This window comes from Rhinolophus ferrumequinum, chromosome 23 (assembly GCF_004115265.2).
Source record: "Rhinolophus ferrumequinum isolate MPI-CBG mRhiFer1 chromosome 23, mRhiFer1_v1.p, whole genome shotgun sequence".
In the NCBI taxonomy this organism is placed as follows: domain Eukaryota; kingdom Metazoa; phylum Chordata; class Mammalia; order Chiroptera; family Rhinolophidae; genus Rhinolophus; species Rhinolophus ferrumequinum.
The window spans coordinates 43,825,619-43,844,724 of NC_046306.1; the positions used below are offsets into that span (position 1 = coordinate 43,825,619).

At 38.4% G+C, this 19,106-nt stretch overlaps 1 protein-coding gene across 3 annotated transcripts in view; it reads right to left on the bottom strand.

The window, feature by feature from the left end:
* NAPB (NSF attachment protein beta) overlaps positions 1-19,106 on the bottom strand; it is a 38,737-nt gene that overhangs the window by 3,444 nt on the left and 16,187 nt on the right. Inside the window, exons 3-10 of one of the 3 annotated variants that reach the window (XM_033094478.1) lie at positions 18,155-18,271; positions 16,160-16,206; positions 15,925-16,002; positions 11,352-11,407; positions 11,096-11,180; positions 1,880-1,984; positions 999-1,067; positions 171-221 (exon numbers count right to left, since the gene is read on the bottom strand). In XM_033094478.1, the coding sequence (XP_032950369.1) occupies positions 171-221; positions 999-1,067; positions 1,880-1,984; positions 11,096-11,180; positions 11,352-11,407; positions 15,925-16,002; positions 16,160-16,206; positions 18,155-18,271 (608 nt within the window). The remainder of the gene's footprint in view (positions 1-170; positions 222-998; positions 1,068-1,879; positions 1,985-11,095; positions 11,181-11,351; positions 11,408-15,924; positions 16,003-16,159; positions 16,207-18,154; positions 18,272-19,106) is intronic. The other 2 variants (XM_033094480.1, XM_033094479.1) reach the window with 2 other exon arrangements.

Here is a 19,106-nt window from a genome sequence, read left to right on the forward strand (position 1 = left end):
AATAGATGCAATAGAGCTGACTGTATGGCTAGTACTTATTTCGAGGAAACACAGTAGGTATACTGGAAGAATGTTCAAATAAATGATCAACATTTACACAATGAAAAAAAAAGAAGTTTCTGTAACTTAAACCTTTAAAGAATGTACTATATCACAAGGACATAACTTACTGCTTCAGTGTAAGCTTCACTGTTCTGTTCTTCATGAGCTTCTAGAAGTTTCTAATAACATAAAATATGAAAAAAACTAGTTTGGTGGGCTAAGAAGTTCCACTTCGTTTTCTGTGAAAAGGAAGAACTAGAAAATCGCTTTAAATCTTGAAAATACAAGGAATGTTTTAAAATATAAAACAAAGCCATGTTAAACTGTTTACACTGATGTGCTATAAAAGCACCAAAAAAAAAAACTTTACTGTAGAGTTACAAGTACATTTATATATATGTATATGTTGCTCCATCACTAGTGTAGTTAAATTGTATTTTAAGACAGTGAAGAAAAATTGACCTGTTCGTTATTGTTTATATTAAGTCTTGTTTTAAACATGTATTATGTGTAAATGTTGTTTGCATAATACCTATGCCTTAGAAGGATTGTAGCATTTTATTTTAGTCTGAAGGTAATTATAGCTATATATTTTGAACAGTAATTACCCTCTACCAACACTGTGGCATCTCCTTGATCTTGGTAGAGCCTGCCTTTGAAACAGGGTCTAGGGAATATTAGTTTTCCATTTTTCTATTTTGTTATATAATTTTAAGCCACCAGGGCCTAAATTAAAGTGTAATCATTTATATCCATGTAGAATAAAATTGTGACAATTTCCTACACACACAGTATTTTTTTCGTAGAAACATTTTCCTTCCATTTGCCTTGCCTCAGAAACAAATTTAAAAGACACTTGCAAAAAAAACAAAAACAAAAGAAAAAAAACCTTCACTGCATACGCAATCCCACCTGACAGCAAAGACTTTTTTCTTCAAGATTCTAATATTACTTACTTTCAACAATTTACATTCTCTAGAATCAGTAAATGCTGGAAACATTTCCTCATATTTCTCAAGAGCAAGCTGAGAGAGAAAAACCACTTGTTAATATCCGACTCACTAAACCAGGAAACAAAACTTTGAATATTTTATTAAATTCAGTAAGATTTATCCCATTTAAATGTATAAGAAATATGCTGTCAAACTCAACATCAAAATCATTATAGAAATCCTATCTGTTTTGATTTTCAATTTTAGTTAAGAATAAATTTCTAAACAAATTTTTCTGAATTAGGTTGCTGTAAAGGAGACGTCATGAGTCAAATCTAATTCTTAAAAACTCACAGACCAGGTGTCTGTTTTCATCCATTAAGTGGAGAAGTTTTTCCTTAACACTGTCCAGATTCCCAAGAAATCAGTTAGACCACTGCTCAAGGCTTGAGGGAAGAATGCTTTTCCTCTTAATGGCTTTAATTCTGCTCTTCCAACTCCAGACACAGACAATTTACCCAAGTCTCTGACTCTTGTCTCTCAGCTTTCACTTTCTCCCCAATCCTCATTCCAATTCCACTTCTGAGTTTAAAAATAAAAAGGCAGTTATTCTACTTTTATTGTCTCCCCCTTAGCCTCCTAATTTCTTCAAGGCAAAACTACTGAATAAAACGTGGCTACCAAGGAAGTTCAAGAGAACACCTTCGGCAGTTGTTACAAGATTACAGTTGGGACACATATCATAGTACTATTATTATTATTATTATTTTTAATGTACTCAGTTTAGTCTTGCTACTAATAAATATCGCCCAAACAAAGGGATATCAAGAACAACAGAGTCCCTGAGTGAGGCCTGCTTTCATGGGTAATGTGTATAAGAAAACTAGCGCTGAAGGACTCTTTACCTTGGCATTCAACTCATCGACTATGAAGTGACAGAGGGCTGCTTTAAAGAAGTAATCCTTTGCACTGTACTTCAATAGAGGATTATCCATGGTGTTTGCCCCGACCTAGGCACAGAAAGCAGAGTTAGATTTAAAAGGTTTGCCTTCTTTTATTAGGCAAACTGATTCTCACCTGTTGCCCTTTAGAAAATACTTCTGTATCTTATGTTAATTTAGCTATGAAATATATTCTTTTAACCTAATAATTTTACTAGAAGAAACAATATTTAATACATAAAGTGCTAACCTGTTAAAAATGAGTCAGAAGACTTCCACTTGCAGGAAGATAAAACAGACACACTTTCTTCTCTCCCTCCTGCTCAGTACAACTAAGGCCCCAGTCATTGTATATGAAACAAACATAAGAAGACTGAAAGGCAGAGAGAAGAGTCTGATAGGGACCTTGAGACATATGAGGAAACATGGCAGTGGGTTTTCTTTTTCTTTCATATATCCTGGGTTTTCTTTTTCTTTCATATATCCCTGACTTGGCACAGAAAGAGCCAGCAACCTATAAAAACCAGTGGATACAGCAAAAGAGAGAGAGAAGGAGAGAGAGAGAGAAGGAGGGAGGGAGGGGGGGGGAGAGAGAGAGAGAGAGAGAGAGAGAATGAATAGACAAAGGTCTGCCGTCTCCAGCCAGAGGAATAGGAAAGGGGCAGTTTAGTAAGACAGAAAATGTTCAGATAATAACTGCTCTACTCCAGCCAAACACCATAGGAAAAGTATGGCCCTACCGCCACTCACATCATCAAAGGCCAAAGAGGAAACCAAGACAATCATTCTTTCAAGACTGCAAGGAGAAGCCCAACATTCCTGGCAAGGTGGCCTCAGATAAGGGGAAGTAGGAAGCCAAGCCTTCATCCCTGCCTCTGAGGCAGTGGAGACTCCACAGGGAGCCTGGATTCCACCTCTGTCCAGCAGCAATCAGGAGTTTTCATCTCCCAGCAGGCATGGTTTCAGAAGAGGCCTACTGGAGGGTTAAGACTTTCATCATCACTTGGCGGTAACAAGGACAACCGCAGCATGGTGTTGATAGAGAACAAGCAAGAGCTGGAATGGAACAAGGGTCTCCCCACAGACACTAATGTGAGGAGCCTGAACTTCTACCTCCATTTGGCAGTAATGAGGCAACATACCCCTTCCCCAGCCAGGGCAGTGTCACAGAAAACCAGCTGACAGAGAAAGTTTAAGTAAAATCCGGTATCATAACATAATGTGAAAATGTCCAGTTTTCAATTGAAACTCACTTGCCATACCAAAAAAGGGGAAGATCTCAAGCTGAATTAAAAAACAACAGACAATAGATGACAGCTTTGAGATAGCAGAAATGTGAGAATTATCTAACAAAGATTTTGAAGGAGCCCTCATAAAAATGCTTCAAGAGCAATACAGAAATACTTGAAAGTAAAGAAAAAACAGAAAGCATCATCAACAACAACAAAAAGAAATTCACAGCAAACAGTCCCAGAAGACATAAAAAAGAACCAAATGGAAATTTAAGGCCTGAAAAACACAAAAACCCACATAAAAAGTAGATGTGCTCAACAGCAGAGTGTAAGGGACAGAAGAAAGAATCAACAAACTAATTAACAGAACATAGTACATTAGAAATGACTCAGTCTGAACAACAGAGAGAAGAAAAAAACAAACAAAAAACAACAAAAACAAAACACAAACAAACAAAATACCCCCCAAAGAATCAGGGGCCTATGAAATTATGCAATAAGGTCTAACATTGGGGGCCCCTGCGTTCTGGAAGGAGAGGAGAAAAGAGAGGGGCTAAAAACATACTTGAAGAAATAATGGCTAAAAATTCCCAATCTGGCAAGAAACATAAACCTATAGATTCATGAAGTTTAGTGAAACCCAAACAGGATCAAAGCAAAGATCTCCATTCCGATCCACATAAACTACTGTAAACTGAAGACAAAAAAAAAAAAAAAAAAAAAAAAAAACTGAAAGCAGCCAGAAAAAAACAACTCCTTACTTACAGGGGAAAACCAACTTGAATGACAGCTGACTTCTCATCAAAAAACATGGAGGCTGTTAGTGGCTCATTTTTCAAGTACTAAAAACAAAAAAACAAAGAAATGAAACAAAACAAAAAACCCCGTCAACCAAGAATTATATACCCACAGAAAATATGCTTCAGGAATGAAATCAAAACATCCCCAGATGAAGGAAAACAATGAAAATATATTGTCAGTAGACCTACTTTGAAAGAATGGCAAAAGGATATTCTCTAAATAGAAAGCAAACAACAAAAGAAGGAATCTCAGAATATAAGGAAGGAAGAAAGAACACAGCAAACAAAATATGGGTGAACGAATTTTTCTCTTGAGTTTTCCAAATTACGTTTGATGGTTAGAGCAAAAATTATAACATTGAATGATAAGGTCCTAAAAGTATGTAAAGAAAATTATACCGTGTTTCCCCGAAAATAAGACCTAGCCGGACAATCAGCTCTAATGCATCTTTTGGAGCAAAAATTAATATAAGAACTGGTCTTATTTTACTATAATAAAAGACCGGGTATAATATAATACTGGGTCTTATATTAATTTTTGCTCCAAAAGACACATTAGAACTGATTATCCGGCTAGGTCTTATTTTCAGGGAAACACGGTATATTGAATGGGGAGGATAAAGAGAGAAAGTATGGTAAGACTTCTATAGTTCACTGGAACTGATAAAATAATGACCTTATTAGCCTACGATAAGTTATATAAATATAATTCCTAGAGCATTCATTAAAAAAAAGCCATTCAAAGAGATACACTCAAAAACACCAGAGATAAGTTACCCATTGGAAAGCAGAAAAAAAAAAAAACCCAAAGAAACAGTGAAATGAAAAATAGCATAAACAGAAAACAAAAAATAAAATCACAAACATAAGCCCTAATATATCAATAATTACTATAAGGGTGGTCTAAATATGTCAATTAAAAGACAGATTGGCAAAGTGAATTAAAAAGCATGACCTAACTATATGATGTCCATAAGAAACTTCAATTATAACGGTACAGGAAGATTGAAAGAAAAAGGATGCACAACAATATATCATATAAACATTGATCAAAAAAAAAAGGAAAGCAGGAGACGCTACATTTATATCAAATAAAGTAGACTTCAGAGCAAAGAAAATAACCAGAGTGACATTATATAATAATGATAAAAGGCTTAATACACCAAGAAGGCATAGCAATCCTAAATATGTATGAATCAAACAACAGAGCTGTAAAATATGTGAAACAGACTAACAGAAGTAAAAAGAGAGACAGACAAATCCACAATTATAATTAGAGATTTCCCAACTCACTCTATGAGGCCAGTATTACCTTGCTACCAAAAACAAAGACATCACAAGAAAGGAAAATTAAAAATCAGTATCCCTTATAATAGATACAAAACCCTCAACAAAGTACTAGCAAACTGATTCCGACACCTTACAAACAGGATTATGATAATACAAGTAAAGAGTTAACAGGAGCAAGCTTGTGAGCGAACAGGAACAAGCTAGACATGAATCCCCTAGCTAGCACTGCACCTGCAGGCTGACAAGCACCTTACATTCATCATAGGTGAGAACAGTTCCCAGTCACAACAGCAACCCCCTGCAAACTAACAAACACCCATCATAGGTGGGAACAGAACAGTTCCCAGAAGACGATAATTGTAACGGCAGCCCCCCTGCAAGCTGACAAGCACCCTACAACCTACATGGAAAAATAAAAATAAAACCCCAGTGCTTCTTCTCATCAGTGCAGCTGTCCCCCATAGGCCTCTGCGCTGGCTAAACTCCTGCCAGTATATCTCTCTTATCCCTCTGTCTCCGCAGCTCTATCTCTCAGACTGCCCTGGCAAAACTTCTGCCAGTTCCAAACAGAACTCTCCCTCAACTTTCAATAAATCTTTGTTTACTCTTGTAGAATCTCATAAATTCTTTAACATTCTGCGAATGACCAAGGGTTAATTCTACATTCTGTGAACGACCAGGGGTCAATTCTATACGAAGACAGATTACACACCATGACTATACAGTAAAGGATTGAGTACACAGATATTCCTAAGGAATCCACCGAACAAGTACAGCAAGGTTGCAGTATATAAAACTAGCAATTAACAATCTGAAAGGGAAATTAAGAAAACAATTCCATTTGCAATAGCATCAAAAAGAATAAAATACTTAGGAGTATATTTAACCAAAAAAGTGAAAGACTTGTACACTGAAAACTATACAACATTGTTGAACAAAATTAAAGATCTAAATAAATGGAAAGACACCCTGTGTTCATACGCTGTAAGACTTAATGTTGTTAAGATGAAAATGCTTTCTAAATTGGTCTACAGATTCAATGCAACCCCCGTCAAAATCCCAGCTGGTTTCTTAGGAAAGATTGACTAGTTGATCCTAAAATTCATACAGAAATGTAAAGGGACTGCAAATAGCCAAAACAATCTTGAAAAAGAACAAAGTTGGAGGACTCACAATTTCCAATTTCAAAACTTACTACAAGGTTACAGTAATCAAACCGTGTTATACTGGCATAAAGACAGACATACACGAGAGATCCAAGATGGCAGAGTAGATACACAATGTGCTTGCCTCATCCTGTGAATACATCAAAATTACAACTAAATTACAGAACGATCAACCAATGTGAAGTCTGGCTGAACAGAAGTTTTACAACTAAGGATATAAAGAAGAAGCCATGTCGAGACAGGTAGAAGGGGCAGAGATTCAAAATGAGTCAGCCCCAAACCTCCATGTGGAGGATGAAAACTGAAAGGGATATGTTGGCCACAAAGGTTCCCAATGGAGAAATAAGAGACTCCATCCCCACACCAGCCTCCCCAGACCAGAGTACTAGTGCCGGGAAGATGAGCCTTTACAACGTTTGGCTGTGAAAAACAGTGGGGATTCCAAATGTCTGGGTGGGGTAGAAGACTGTGGAAAACCTCTTAAAGAGCCTGCACAGATCCACTTACAGGCATTCACTGTGGGCTCCAGTGGAGAGACAGTGACTCAGGGGGCCTCAGAGACATACGGGGAGCAGATTGAGGCTGTGGGATGTGGGCTGGAAGACAGTCGCCACTTTCCCTGTGTGGGGTCCTTCTCCAATACAGCCAGCAGGCTGGAGCCATGTTTCCTATGTTAAGCTCTCCCCCATGCCCATGGCCAAATCTGAATCTGAATTGGTTTGGTGAGCTCCACTCGCTCCACCCTGATGACTCACTGAGATCCCGCCACACAATTCCACACAGCACAAGGCTTTATCAGCAGCTGAACCTTACGGGAGCCAGCAACCAGCAGCAGGCCTCTGTGTGTCCTGGGTTTTTGCGAAGCTACCTCACACCTGGTACTGGTAGAAGCTATCCTTGGTTCACAGCGTGCCCTCCCCTACGTGCCTCTAGGTCCAGCACAGGCAGCAACCAACTGTGGATCGCTTTGTAGCTCCTACCAGGTACACCCCGACTGGTCACAGGCATGGCTGACCTGGGCCTGGACTAGAGCCCCTCCTAAGAGCCCCAGAAAAAACATACTTGAAGGTTGGCTTCAGACCACAGCAGAGTGCCACTCAGTTATACCCACAAATGGCATACCCAAAGGGAGGTCTCAGTAGGCACCAGAGCCCACTGAGGGGAATCCCACTCTGTGTGGTAAGCTTCCCACACAGCAACTCATAAGCAGTGGATGTGGCCCAACCCCATCATGTGGTCAGCTTGAGGGTCAACCCCACCTACTGACATGCCATTAGCAATCAAGGCTCAAATATAACAGGAGGGCACACACAAGGGACACTCCTGGAGTACCCAGGATTGAATCAGCAATTTGGAAGACAAGGTAGCAGAAAACACCCAATCAGAACAGCAAAAGAAAAAAAAGAATCCAAAAAAAATGAGGACAGTTGAAGAGACCTCGGGGACAACATCAAGGGTAACAATATTTACATCATAGGAGTACCAGAAGGAGAAGAAAGAAAACAAGGATTGAGAAACTCTTTGAAGAAATGACTGAAAATTTTCCTAACCTATCCAAAGAAATAGACATACAAGCTCAGGAAACACAGAGATCCCCAAACAAGATGAACCCAAAAAGGCCCACAGCAAGACACATTTTAATTAAAATGGCAAATGTTAAAGCCAAAGAGAGAATCCTAAAAGCAGCGACAGAAAGGCAACTAGTAACTTATAAGGGAACTCCCATAAGATTGTCAGCTGATTTCTCAACAGAAACTTTGCAAGCCAGAAGGGATTGGCAGGAAATACTCAAAGTGATGAAAAGCAAGGATCTACCATGTTTCCCCAAAAATAAGACCTAGCCGGACAATCAGCTCTAAGGCATCTTTTGGAGAAAAAATTAATATAAGACCGGGTCTTATTTTACTATAATGTAGGACCAAGTCAATATAATATAATATAATACAATACAATACAATACAATATAATATAATATAATACCGGGTCTTAAAATAATTTTTGCTCCAAAAGACACATTAGAGCTGATTGTGATTATTTATCCATAACCATTTCTGATTATTTATCTAAAGAAACCCAAAACACTACTCCAAGGGGACATTTGCACCCATATGTTCATATGTTCATTGCAGCATTATTTACAATAGCCAAGATTGAAGGAAGCCTGGGTGTCCACTTATGGATGAATGGATAAAGAGGTGCTACATCAATACAATGGAATATTGCTCAGCCATGGAAGGGAATGGGTTCTTGCCATTTGCGGCTGCATGAATGGACCTGAAGGGTATTGTGCTGAGTGGAGTATGTCAGACAACGAAAGACAGATGCAATGTGATTTCACTTATATGTGGAATCTACAGAACAAAATAAACAAAACAGCAACACACTCATAGACACAGAGAACATTTTGATAGTTGTCAGATGGGAGGCGGGTTGAGGGGGTGGGTGAAAAACAGGAAGGGATTAAGAAGTACAAATTGGTTGTTACAAAGTAGTTATAGGGATGTGAGATATAGCACAGGAATATAGTCAATAATATTGTAATAGCTATTTATGATGTCAGATGGGTACTAGGTTTATTGGGGTGATAGATGGGAGGGGAGTTGGGTGATTGGGCGAAAAGGGTTAAGGGAATAAGAAGGACAAATCGGTAGTTACAAAATAATCATGGCGATCTAAAATAAAGCATAGGGAAAATAGTCAGTAATATGGTAATAGTGACGTATAGTGCCAGGTGAGTAATAGACTAGTCAGGGGGATCACTTCTTAAGTTATACAAATATCTAACCATTATGCTGTACACCTGAAATTAATATAAAATAATACTGAATGCTAACTGTAATTGAAAAATTTAAAAAGCGGGTGGGGGGGTGAGGTGAAGGGGAATAAGACATTCAAATTTCCAGATATAAAACAAGTAAGTCATGGGGATGTAACGTATAGGATGGATGGAATATAGTAATAATATTGTGATAGAATAGTACGGTGTCAGATGTTTGCTGGACTTATGGTGATCACTTCCTTAGGTATATAAACACTGAAGAACTATGGTGTATACCTGAAACTGATATAATATATGTTGGTTATATATTTTTAATAAAAACCTAAAAATAAAAAATACATACAGACCAATGGAATAGAATATAGCCCAGAAACAAACCTTTGCATATTGGTCGCATAATTTCCAGCATGGTGCCAAGACCATTCAATGGCTAAAGGACAGTGTATTCAACAAATAGTGGTGGGAACACTGGAAATCCACAGGCAAAAGAATACAGTTGAACACTTCACTGACACAAAAATTAACTCAAAATGAATTAAAGATCTAAACCTAAGATCTTAAACTATAAAACTCTTAGAATAAAACAGGGGAACAATTTCATGACCTGGAGTTTAGCATTTTCTTGGATATGACATGGAAAACATAGGCAAAAAACAGAAAGAAGAAAAACTGGACTCAATCAAAATTTAAAACTTTGCGCATCAAAGGACACTAGTAACAGAGTAAAAAGGCAACCCACAGAATGGGAGAAAATATTTGCAAATCACTTATCTGATAAGGGATTAATATTCAGAAAACAGAAAGAACTTCTAAAACTCAGTATCAAAAAATAAACAACCTAATTCAAAAATGGGCAAAGAAAATGAATAGATATTTCTCCAAGAAGATATATGAATGGCCAATAAGCACATGAAAAGATACTCAATATCACTAATCATTAGGGAAATAAAAATAAAAGACACAACAAGATACTACTTCACACTCATTAGGGTGGTTATTATTAAAAAAATAAAATAAAAAAAGAAAGAAAACAACAAGTATTGGTGAGGATGTGGAGAAACTGGAATGCATACATTGCTGGTGGGATGGCATAATAGGTGGTCATTGTGGGACAATTTGGCAATTCCTCAAAAAGTTAAAAATGGACATGCCACATGACCCTGCAGTCCAAACCCTAGGTATATAACCAAGAGAACTACAAACATACCACCACAAAAACTTGAACACAAATGTTCACAGCAGTATTATTCATAACAGCCCCAAAGTATTAATAAAAACAACCTAAACGTCCATCAATTGAAAAACAGACAATCAAACTGTGGAGTATTAATTTGTTATGGATATGAATGAAGTATCAATACATGCTACAACATAAATGAACCTTGAAAAAATTACGAGTATGCTAAGTGAAAGAAGCCAGTCACAAAAGGCCACATATTGTATGATTCCACATATAGTAAAGGCCTTGAATAAGCAAATCTATTCAGACAGACAACAGATGGTGGTTTCCAGAGACTTGGAGGGAGAATGGGGTTTCTTTTGGGGATGATAAAAATGTTTTGGAGGGCTGGCCCAGTGGCTCAGATAGTTGGAACTCCTTGCTCCTAACGCCGAAGGCTGCTGGTTCGATTCCCACGTGGGCTGTCAACCACAAGGTTGCCGGTTCAAATCCCGCAAGGGATGGTGAGCTGTGCCCCCTGCAACTAACAACGGCAACTGGACCTGGAGCTGAGCTGCGCCCTCCACAAGTAAGATTGAAAGGACAACAACTTGACTTGGAAAAAATCCTGGAAGTAAACACCGTTCCCCAATAAAGTCCTGTTCCCTTTCCCCAATAAAATCTTAAAAAAAATAAATAAATAATAAGATTCACAGTAACTTCTACTGGAAGTTGAACATAGCAGTAGTCTCACCTGCTCATAGATCTCGATGGCTTTCTGGTACTGTTCAAGCTGGGCGGCATATGCTGCCACCTTCAGCAGACACTTGTTAGCTGAACTGAAATCAAGAACCAGAGCAGAGCAAGTAACAAACTGATAGGAAACTAAAAGATATCCCAGTACACCTTCATTTAGTACAGTCCAATACACTCATAGAGCATAGTGAATATTTGTCTTTTATCACACTTAACAAAATCCATTTAATTATATTAAGAAAAATAATACGTGCCTGTTGGATTCTTCTCCTTTGTAATAATCAGCCGATTGTTCATAATGTGCAATAGCCTGAAAACACACACATATTTTATTCAAACTACTTGTTTGAAGGACTGCATTTAAAAACATTTACATAGGTATTTTTCTTCTAAAGAAATCTACCCCAACAGCAAACTTTTCACAACTTAGCCTACTTGATTTAGGGAACACAAAATTGCACGCACTTCTAGAAACCTCATGGCAGAAAGCTTGCTTTACATTACGCTTCCCCCACGGCAAATAACCAGCTGCACCATTTTCCTAGCCTGCATTGCAGTTGGGGTAGCCATGAAACATATTCTTTCCAATGGAATGTAAACAGACATGCTGTGAACTACTTCCAGACTTAGTCCACACATGTGACTTGGCATCCTTCTCTAGGCCTTTTCCCTTTTTCATGAGCTAGAATGGCAATAACCAAGTCTAAAGTAACACTGGAAGCCACAAGTTGAAGATGGCAGAATTTTTGTCAACCTGGTTCCTAAGTAATTACAGTTAGGGTAGAATGTATACCCCAACTCCCATGCCCCCACCACTGTTGAACCCAGAACAGTACATTGGAGTGTTATTCTAGAGACATATGAAGCCCTATTACATTTTAGATTTATGGCTTGTTACAGCAGTACAGGCTACCCTCACTAATACCGTAAGTTTCATCTTTAATAAAGGTCTTGTTTTTAATCTAAAATGTGTGGTGCTGAATTAACAGTCAAGTGGAAAGGAAACAGAGGTTGCAGGCTGGAAAGCTAAAAGCCCTTGTCCTGCTGTTGCATAAGATTTAGTGAAATCAAGCATGTGATAACTCAGAAGGCCAACACATGCCTACTGGAGTTGGAAACTATGGGAAGAAGGTCCATGGAAAGAGCCAGATGATAGTGTGTACTGTGTTTTCAGCAAAGTTTTATAAGAAAAAAGAACTCTGGAAAGAATTAGCTGGTTTGTAGGCAATTATTAAAGGAAACAAAGGCCAGAGGCCGGGCCTTGTAGAATAGGAAAGGCCAATGGTTTCTATACCCCTAATGGCAAGAGGTAAGTCTGAACATTTTAAATTACAGGTCTGGCAAATTTTCTGTAACAGGCCAGATAAATATTTTAGGCTTTGTGAATTATACAATCTGTTGTGATTACATAAGTCTCCTGTGATAGCACAAAAGCAGCCATAGATGATGCATACATGAATGAGCACGGCTATATGCAAAATAAAATTTATTTATGGACAATGAAATTTCAATTTCATGTATTTTTATGTGTCATGAATGCTTTTCCCTCCCAATGATTAAAGAATGTGAAAAACATTCTCAGTTTGCAGGCATACCTAAATACTTGATGGGTTTGTAGACCTTTGCCTCAAATTTCAAGGTTTTTCGAGTACGCCTAAAAGAGGAGCTAGTATTATGCGAAAATCAGATTACAGGTGATGTCCATCAGTTCAACTGGTTCAAGGCAGCCCTCACAATGAGTTAAGAGAAAGACCCAGGGACAAAAACACAACAAATAAAATATAACAGGCTAGGGAACTGTGTTAGGAAACCACTTCGGTGTGGTTATAGGCACAGGAGCTGACTGGGAGCAAACATTCAGGCCCATAAAGGCTTTGCTCCCCCTTCTTGCAGATGGTCATGGTGATGTCCAAGAATGCAGAGCCACCTCTGACGCCACAGGCTGAAAGGGGGCAGAGCCAACATTAGCCTTGTATAGACTGCAGTTTTGTGACAAAACTGGACAGTTCTGTGAAAAATAGACATTCTATGTTTGAATGATTATGTTTGGGTCTGTTTATTTCAGCTACTTAGCCTACCCAAACTAATATGCCCCTCCTTCAACAACTTTTCTCAGCATTATTTATAATAGGAAAAAAACTGGAAACAATTTAAGTGGTTAAATATAATGAGCTACTGTGCCCACATATTAATTAAGAGTAACGGATAGAAAGTTCAATATGGAAAGTCCTTCATGCTATAGTAAGGCCATAAAAGAACAGGTACACTATAGTCCTCTTTTTACAAATATATAGACATATGCAGAAAACGTCTGGTGGAACGTATTCCTTTGGAGCACATGGCAGAGCTGTCACATGCACACACATGCTGGATTATTGGACGGATGCACATCTCCCACTAACATGTGAGCTCTGTGAAGGCAGCTTTCATCATGGCTTTGCTCACCACATGTCCCTGAGCCTAGCATAATGTCTATCATACTGTGTTTCTCCAAAAAATAAGACCTACCTGGACCATCAGCTCTAATGCGTCTTTTGGAGCAAAAATTAACATAACACCCAGTATTATATTATACCTGATATTATGTCATATTATATTATATTATATTATATTATATTATATTAGGCCAAGTCTTATATTAATTTTTGCTCCAAAAGACACATTAAACCTGATGGTCTGGCTAGGTTTTATTTTCGGTGAAACGCAGTACAGCAGGTGCTCAATAAATAAATGCTAAGCAAATGAATGCAAACTGCATTTCAAATGAAGGTCACCTATTAAACTACTGCCAATATCTTGAACTCAATGAATAGGGTTGGGTTGAATCACATGTAACTGCTGTTTTGGAGGTTTTTCTAAAAAACAAAACAAAACGAATATCAACAATTTGGTTTAACCTAATACTTACAGACCGTTACACATGAGAAATCGGCCTGCTGTATTTTACAGTTCCAAGGACAATAATAAAAATGAAAAGTAGAACACAGCCACCAATAACAACAACACACATAATAATAAATCCTGACATGAAAAATCATGCTAGGGTTTATTTTCTAGTTAGGTCTTATTTTCGGGGAAACATGGTAGGAATCTGAAGCTCAGAGAAAGGTCTGGGCTGCAGACAGATTTGCGAGTATCATCTGGGATACAGATGATACTTAAAGTTGTGATGCTGAGTGCAGAGAGAGGTACCAAGAAAGCAAGTGCAGATTGAGAGAAGATAAGGACCCAACTCTGGGGCACCCCACACTAGAGGGTGAGGAGAAGAAACCAGTTCAGGAGTCAGAAAGAGAGTGCTCAGTGAGGTAGCCAGAGAACCAGATGGGTGCCATGTTCCAAAAGCCAAGGTTAGAAAGAAAACAAAGGAGAGGAAGAATGACAAGTGTCCAATGTCAGAGCAGGTACAGGGAGTACCATGACCATTCAGATAGGCTGCAACTGTAACCTCTCAGAGCACGCTTAGTGTTCATCAGTCTGACTGATTAGCCATGATCTCCTCCACTATCATTTCTCTTTCTGATTCACACCTGTTGTCTTCCACAGTACTCAGGAGGACAGTTTTACTCAACATTTGTCTTCAGTCTCAGTTGAGTCAGCCTCTGAAGTCTGGCAAATATGTTTTCCTCTCACCAAGGTACACTCCAACCCTGCTGGCAATCCCCTGACTGAGAAGACAACAGGAGACAGGACAAAGCTCAGTGCTAGAGCCAGCTTTGCATCAGCTCCACTGGTTCCAACCTGAGTGACCCTAGGCAGTGTAACTGTTTTGAGTCTTAATTTCCACACTCATAAAGGGGCCTTGGTGTTATAAAGCTGAAATGTGGTAAACTTCACAGCATGCCACCAAAGACAAAGCGTGGAAAACAGTAGATGCTTAAGTGTTTCCTCCTCCCTGTTTTTTCTTCTACTACTAGAGGCATGCATCGTTTTATTGTGTTTGGTTGATACTGCGTTTTCATCAACATCAAAGCAACACCCACACCAGCAAAAAGATTACGACTCACTGAAGGCTCAGATGATGGTTAGCATATTTTAGCAATAAAATGTTTCTTTAAGTAAGGTATGTGTAATACATTGTTTTTATAGATATAATGCTGTTGCACACTCAATAGACTACTAGTAAGTCCTCAAATGACACTGTCAGTAGGTACGGCCACATTAAGTGAAACGACATAACAAAACCAATTTTACCATAGGCCAATTGATATACACAAGAGTTAAGTTCCTACAATATCTCATCAACGTACAACAAAACGATGTTGAACAAACGATATTATTCTAGGATGTGCTGTGTAGTATAAACATAGCTTTTATGTGCACTGGGAAAGCAAAAAAATTTGTGACTCACTTTATTGCAATATTCACCTTATTGCAGTGGTCTAGAACCAAAACCACAATATTTCCTAGGTATTCCTATATAAACCATAGTTTAGAAAGCCAGACTTGAGTGATGCACATATGTGGCCAAGTTGGTATTCACCTACCTTCTTCCCCAGGGTCAAGGCCTGAAGATAAAGGTGTGCAAATGCCCATAGTACTTAAGCTTCCTTCACAGGGCCACAGAGGCCTCAGCGAAAGAGATGAAGATTCTCCTGACATGAATCACACAGAACAGAAATAGCGAGTAAATCTTAACTAGCTTTCGTCTCAGTCACTCACTCCAGGAAAACAGCCCATCTACTCCTTAGCTGCCAGGCCCCTAAAACCTCCATATGAAGCCATGTATGATCACTATACTCCCTCAAATCTGCTGGAAGAGTAGAGGGTTCCTGGAGTCAACTGTCTGCTTCACAACAAGTTTATGACGTAAGTGAATCCATTGCTTACCTTCTCAATGTCTACAAGTTCAGTTTCATAAATCTCAGCAATGGTAATGTGGTGCTTGGCTGCGATTGTAAACCTTCCCTGGGAGAAAACAAAAAACAGTCACATTCATGTTCTACCTATTTTAATGCCATCAGTTTGGGAACAAGAATACAAAAAAATAAAAAATAAATAAATACACCTCTAAGCCATGTCAAGGAGTCCACCCCACAGCCACTCGAGCAAGGCAATGTCTTACCATGTCTGTGTAAATGTCGATGGCTGCATTTAAGCAGTTGATAGCCTCTGAAGCGTAGGCATTTAAGAAAAACAATGAAAAATCCATTCAGTCAAAGAGGGTTCAGGTGAGTCTATCTTCCTGGCTGCTACTAGAATGTTAAGGCGGTCCCATTTGGGGCAGAGGGTGGGCAAATTAGTTAGTGAGAAGCAAACACAAATCACACCAAGTCAAGACTCCCCAGCATGCTCTGTCCACAGCAGCTACAGTGCAACTTAGGGAACTAGAGCTGGAGTGGTTTGTATTGGCTCAGTTACTCGTAACCTGACAGTGAGGACTCCATCCAGGGGAAAGAAGACAAATGGGGGTTGTCATCAGTATTGATCACCTATATCTGCTAAAACACAAATGTAAATGTAGTTTTCAGTGATATCATATATATATTAATTTTGGAAGACCACTTCACATGAAGGATGACTTCAATAGACTCATGTAGCCAAAATCAAAAGCCCTGAAATCCCTGTTCAGACAACTGTTAAGCAAAGTCAACATTTTGTACAATGTTCAAGATGCTAACTTTTGGTGCACTAACATATACATAAAAGGAAAAATATCTAATAAATGACAATGCTAAAAAAAGTGTATTAATTTTCTAAAACAGTGAGCCAGCACATATCCTGTCACAAAATGGTAGTGTTCGTAATTCTGGCATGTGTTTCACAGTTCCACATTTAGTACTTTAGGTTTAAAAGGCAGCAGAGTAAAAAGGGCTGGCTTAAGAATTAGAAAGTGGATAAACAAAAATTATTTAAAAGCAATTTCCTCCTATACTATATAAGAAATGTTAAAACTTTAAAAATACAGAAAAATAAAAAGAGAAAAATAAGCTACCTATAATCACACTCAGACCCACTCTTTAGTATTTGATGTTTTCCTTCCAGTGTTTTCTAGATGCATTCCTCTGTGTATCTGTTTTATGAATTTGAGATCTCAATTCTCATGTGGTTCTTTAGTTACAATGTGAACATTTACTAGGTCACTGAAAATTCTCTGAAACCAGGGAATGTAATGCCTGCATCATATTCTAAAATGCTGATGCATTATAACTTTACCATTGTCATCTTACTGCTCATTTACGCTGTGTTCAGTTTTTCACTTTTGGAAATAAACTGATTAATCTCTATACAAAAGCCCTTAAAGATATCTTATTTTTGTATGATATAGTCATAAAATTTGGATTTCTATGTTAAAATGGACCGCTAAAAGAAAAAAAGGAGACTCCATCACTACCAGTTGCATGTGTGGGAGGGAAGAAATTAATGCTTTTAATTGCTAAGTGTGCACTCTTTTCACTAAAAAAGAAATAACATTCGTAAAATTTTACCACTTCAAATACCCAAGTTCATTCTTTCCTCATAACAAGAACTTTGACAAATACTTTAAAAAGTGAGATGAATCCTGTGTGAATAAGTTGTTTTTAACCATTGGATATCATAATCTCCATTAACTGGATCTTAAACTACACTAGGTATTTAGGAATGAAGGAACGCTGGAGTTTCCGTTAATAAGCAATACCAAGGGTGCCCAAAAATACATACACATGACTTGTATTCATCTTTTGTTATCAGTATACATTGAGTTCTACGATTTGAATACAGTTTTTTTCCTTTCTTAGAAGTATATACATTTTTTGGCACCCTCTGTATGCGTATTCATAAAATTAGGATATAAGAAGTCTTAGATAAAATTAAAGCTAATTTCCAAAAAATTCTCCAAAATGCAATATAAATGGAGTTTAAGAAAATACTGTTGACTAATTAAACAGCCAGGATAAACGTAACATATTTTCTCCTCATTAAAGCTCCAAATGATTAAAGAAAAATTCCTAATTACCAACATATCCATTATTCTAAAGTACAAACATTTCTTTTTACCAGCACTCAAAAGGTCCAGTAGTGTAACCTGTGAAAACCGTCCCCCCATGAGTCCTGCTGCCCAGACAGAGATGTGCCTTACCTTGAGGGTCCGCCTTTTTGTAAGCATTCCCAGCGTCCACAAAGCTGGTAGCAGAATCGTGTTTGCTCTGAAGCTGCATATGGAGCTTGGCTGCCTGACAAAACGCATTTCCTGCAGCTGAGGAAGATAAATTACCACAATTAACCACAGAGGAACAAGTATCCCCACAGAACGGCCTGAGCCCTTAGTGCTGGACTTACACCTAGAAAGTTCCATTCCACTGAAAAGAAGCATTCCAGTCAGAAGCGCATGTAAATGTGACCAAGTGAATCTTCAGTGTATGTAAAAATAACCAGAATCAAGTCAAACAGCAAAAGAAGGTTCTCTCAGCCCCAGGTGAAGCTCCCCCGTGGCCTCTGAGCAATAAGCCCCCATTCAGAAGCAAGAGCTTAGTCCCAGCTCATTCAATTCCGTTCCCCAGTGTACACTGAACTTTCACTGGCTGATTCAAGCTACTAATGTTTAAAGAAAGGTAAACATGACGAAGCAGAAGAAGAGTTAATAAAAGTGAGCCCAAAGGGGGACTGCCCAGGCCTGCATCCCTCCCCAAGAACCGCCCAGCCTCATCGCCTAGACATAAATTAGGCTGTCCAAACACCCTTAGAAAGAGGAGATAAGACCCTGCCCAGAGTGATCAAGTGTTAACGGCTGGCCTGCATAAACTGCTGCAACCTGCCTGTTGTTTCAACTCCAGCCTCATTATAATACAATCAAAATAAAATGAATATTATGGCTTGGCTCCCCCCAATGGATTTTTCTGTCTGCATTCTGGGTAAGAGCATGCACAGAAAGAAACTAGTTACATAACCAACATATGTCAATCAAATGACCTCAGTTTATATGTCAAATGTCCTATATAAGAAAAAGCTAACCTGAAGTTAGGGAAAGTTGTCTACCCAAGACTCTGCTCCCAGCTTCTCTACCACAGCCTTTCTTCTTGAATAAACCTCTA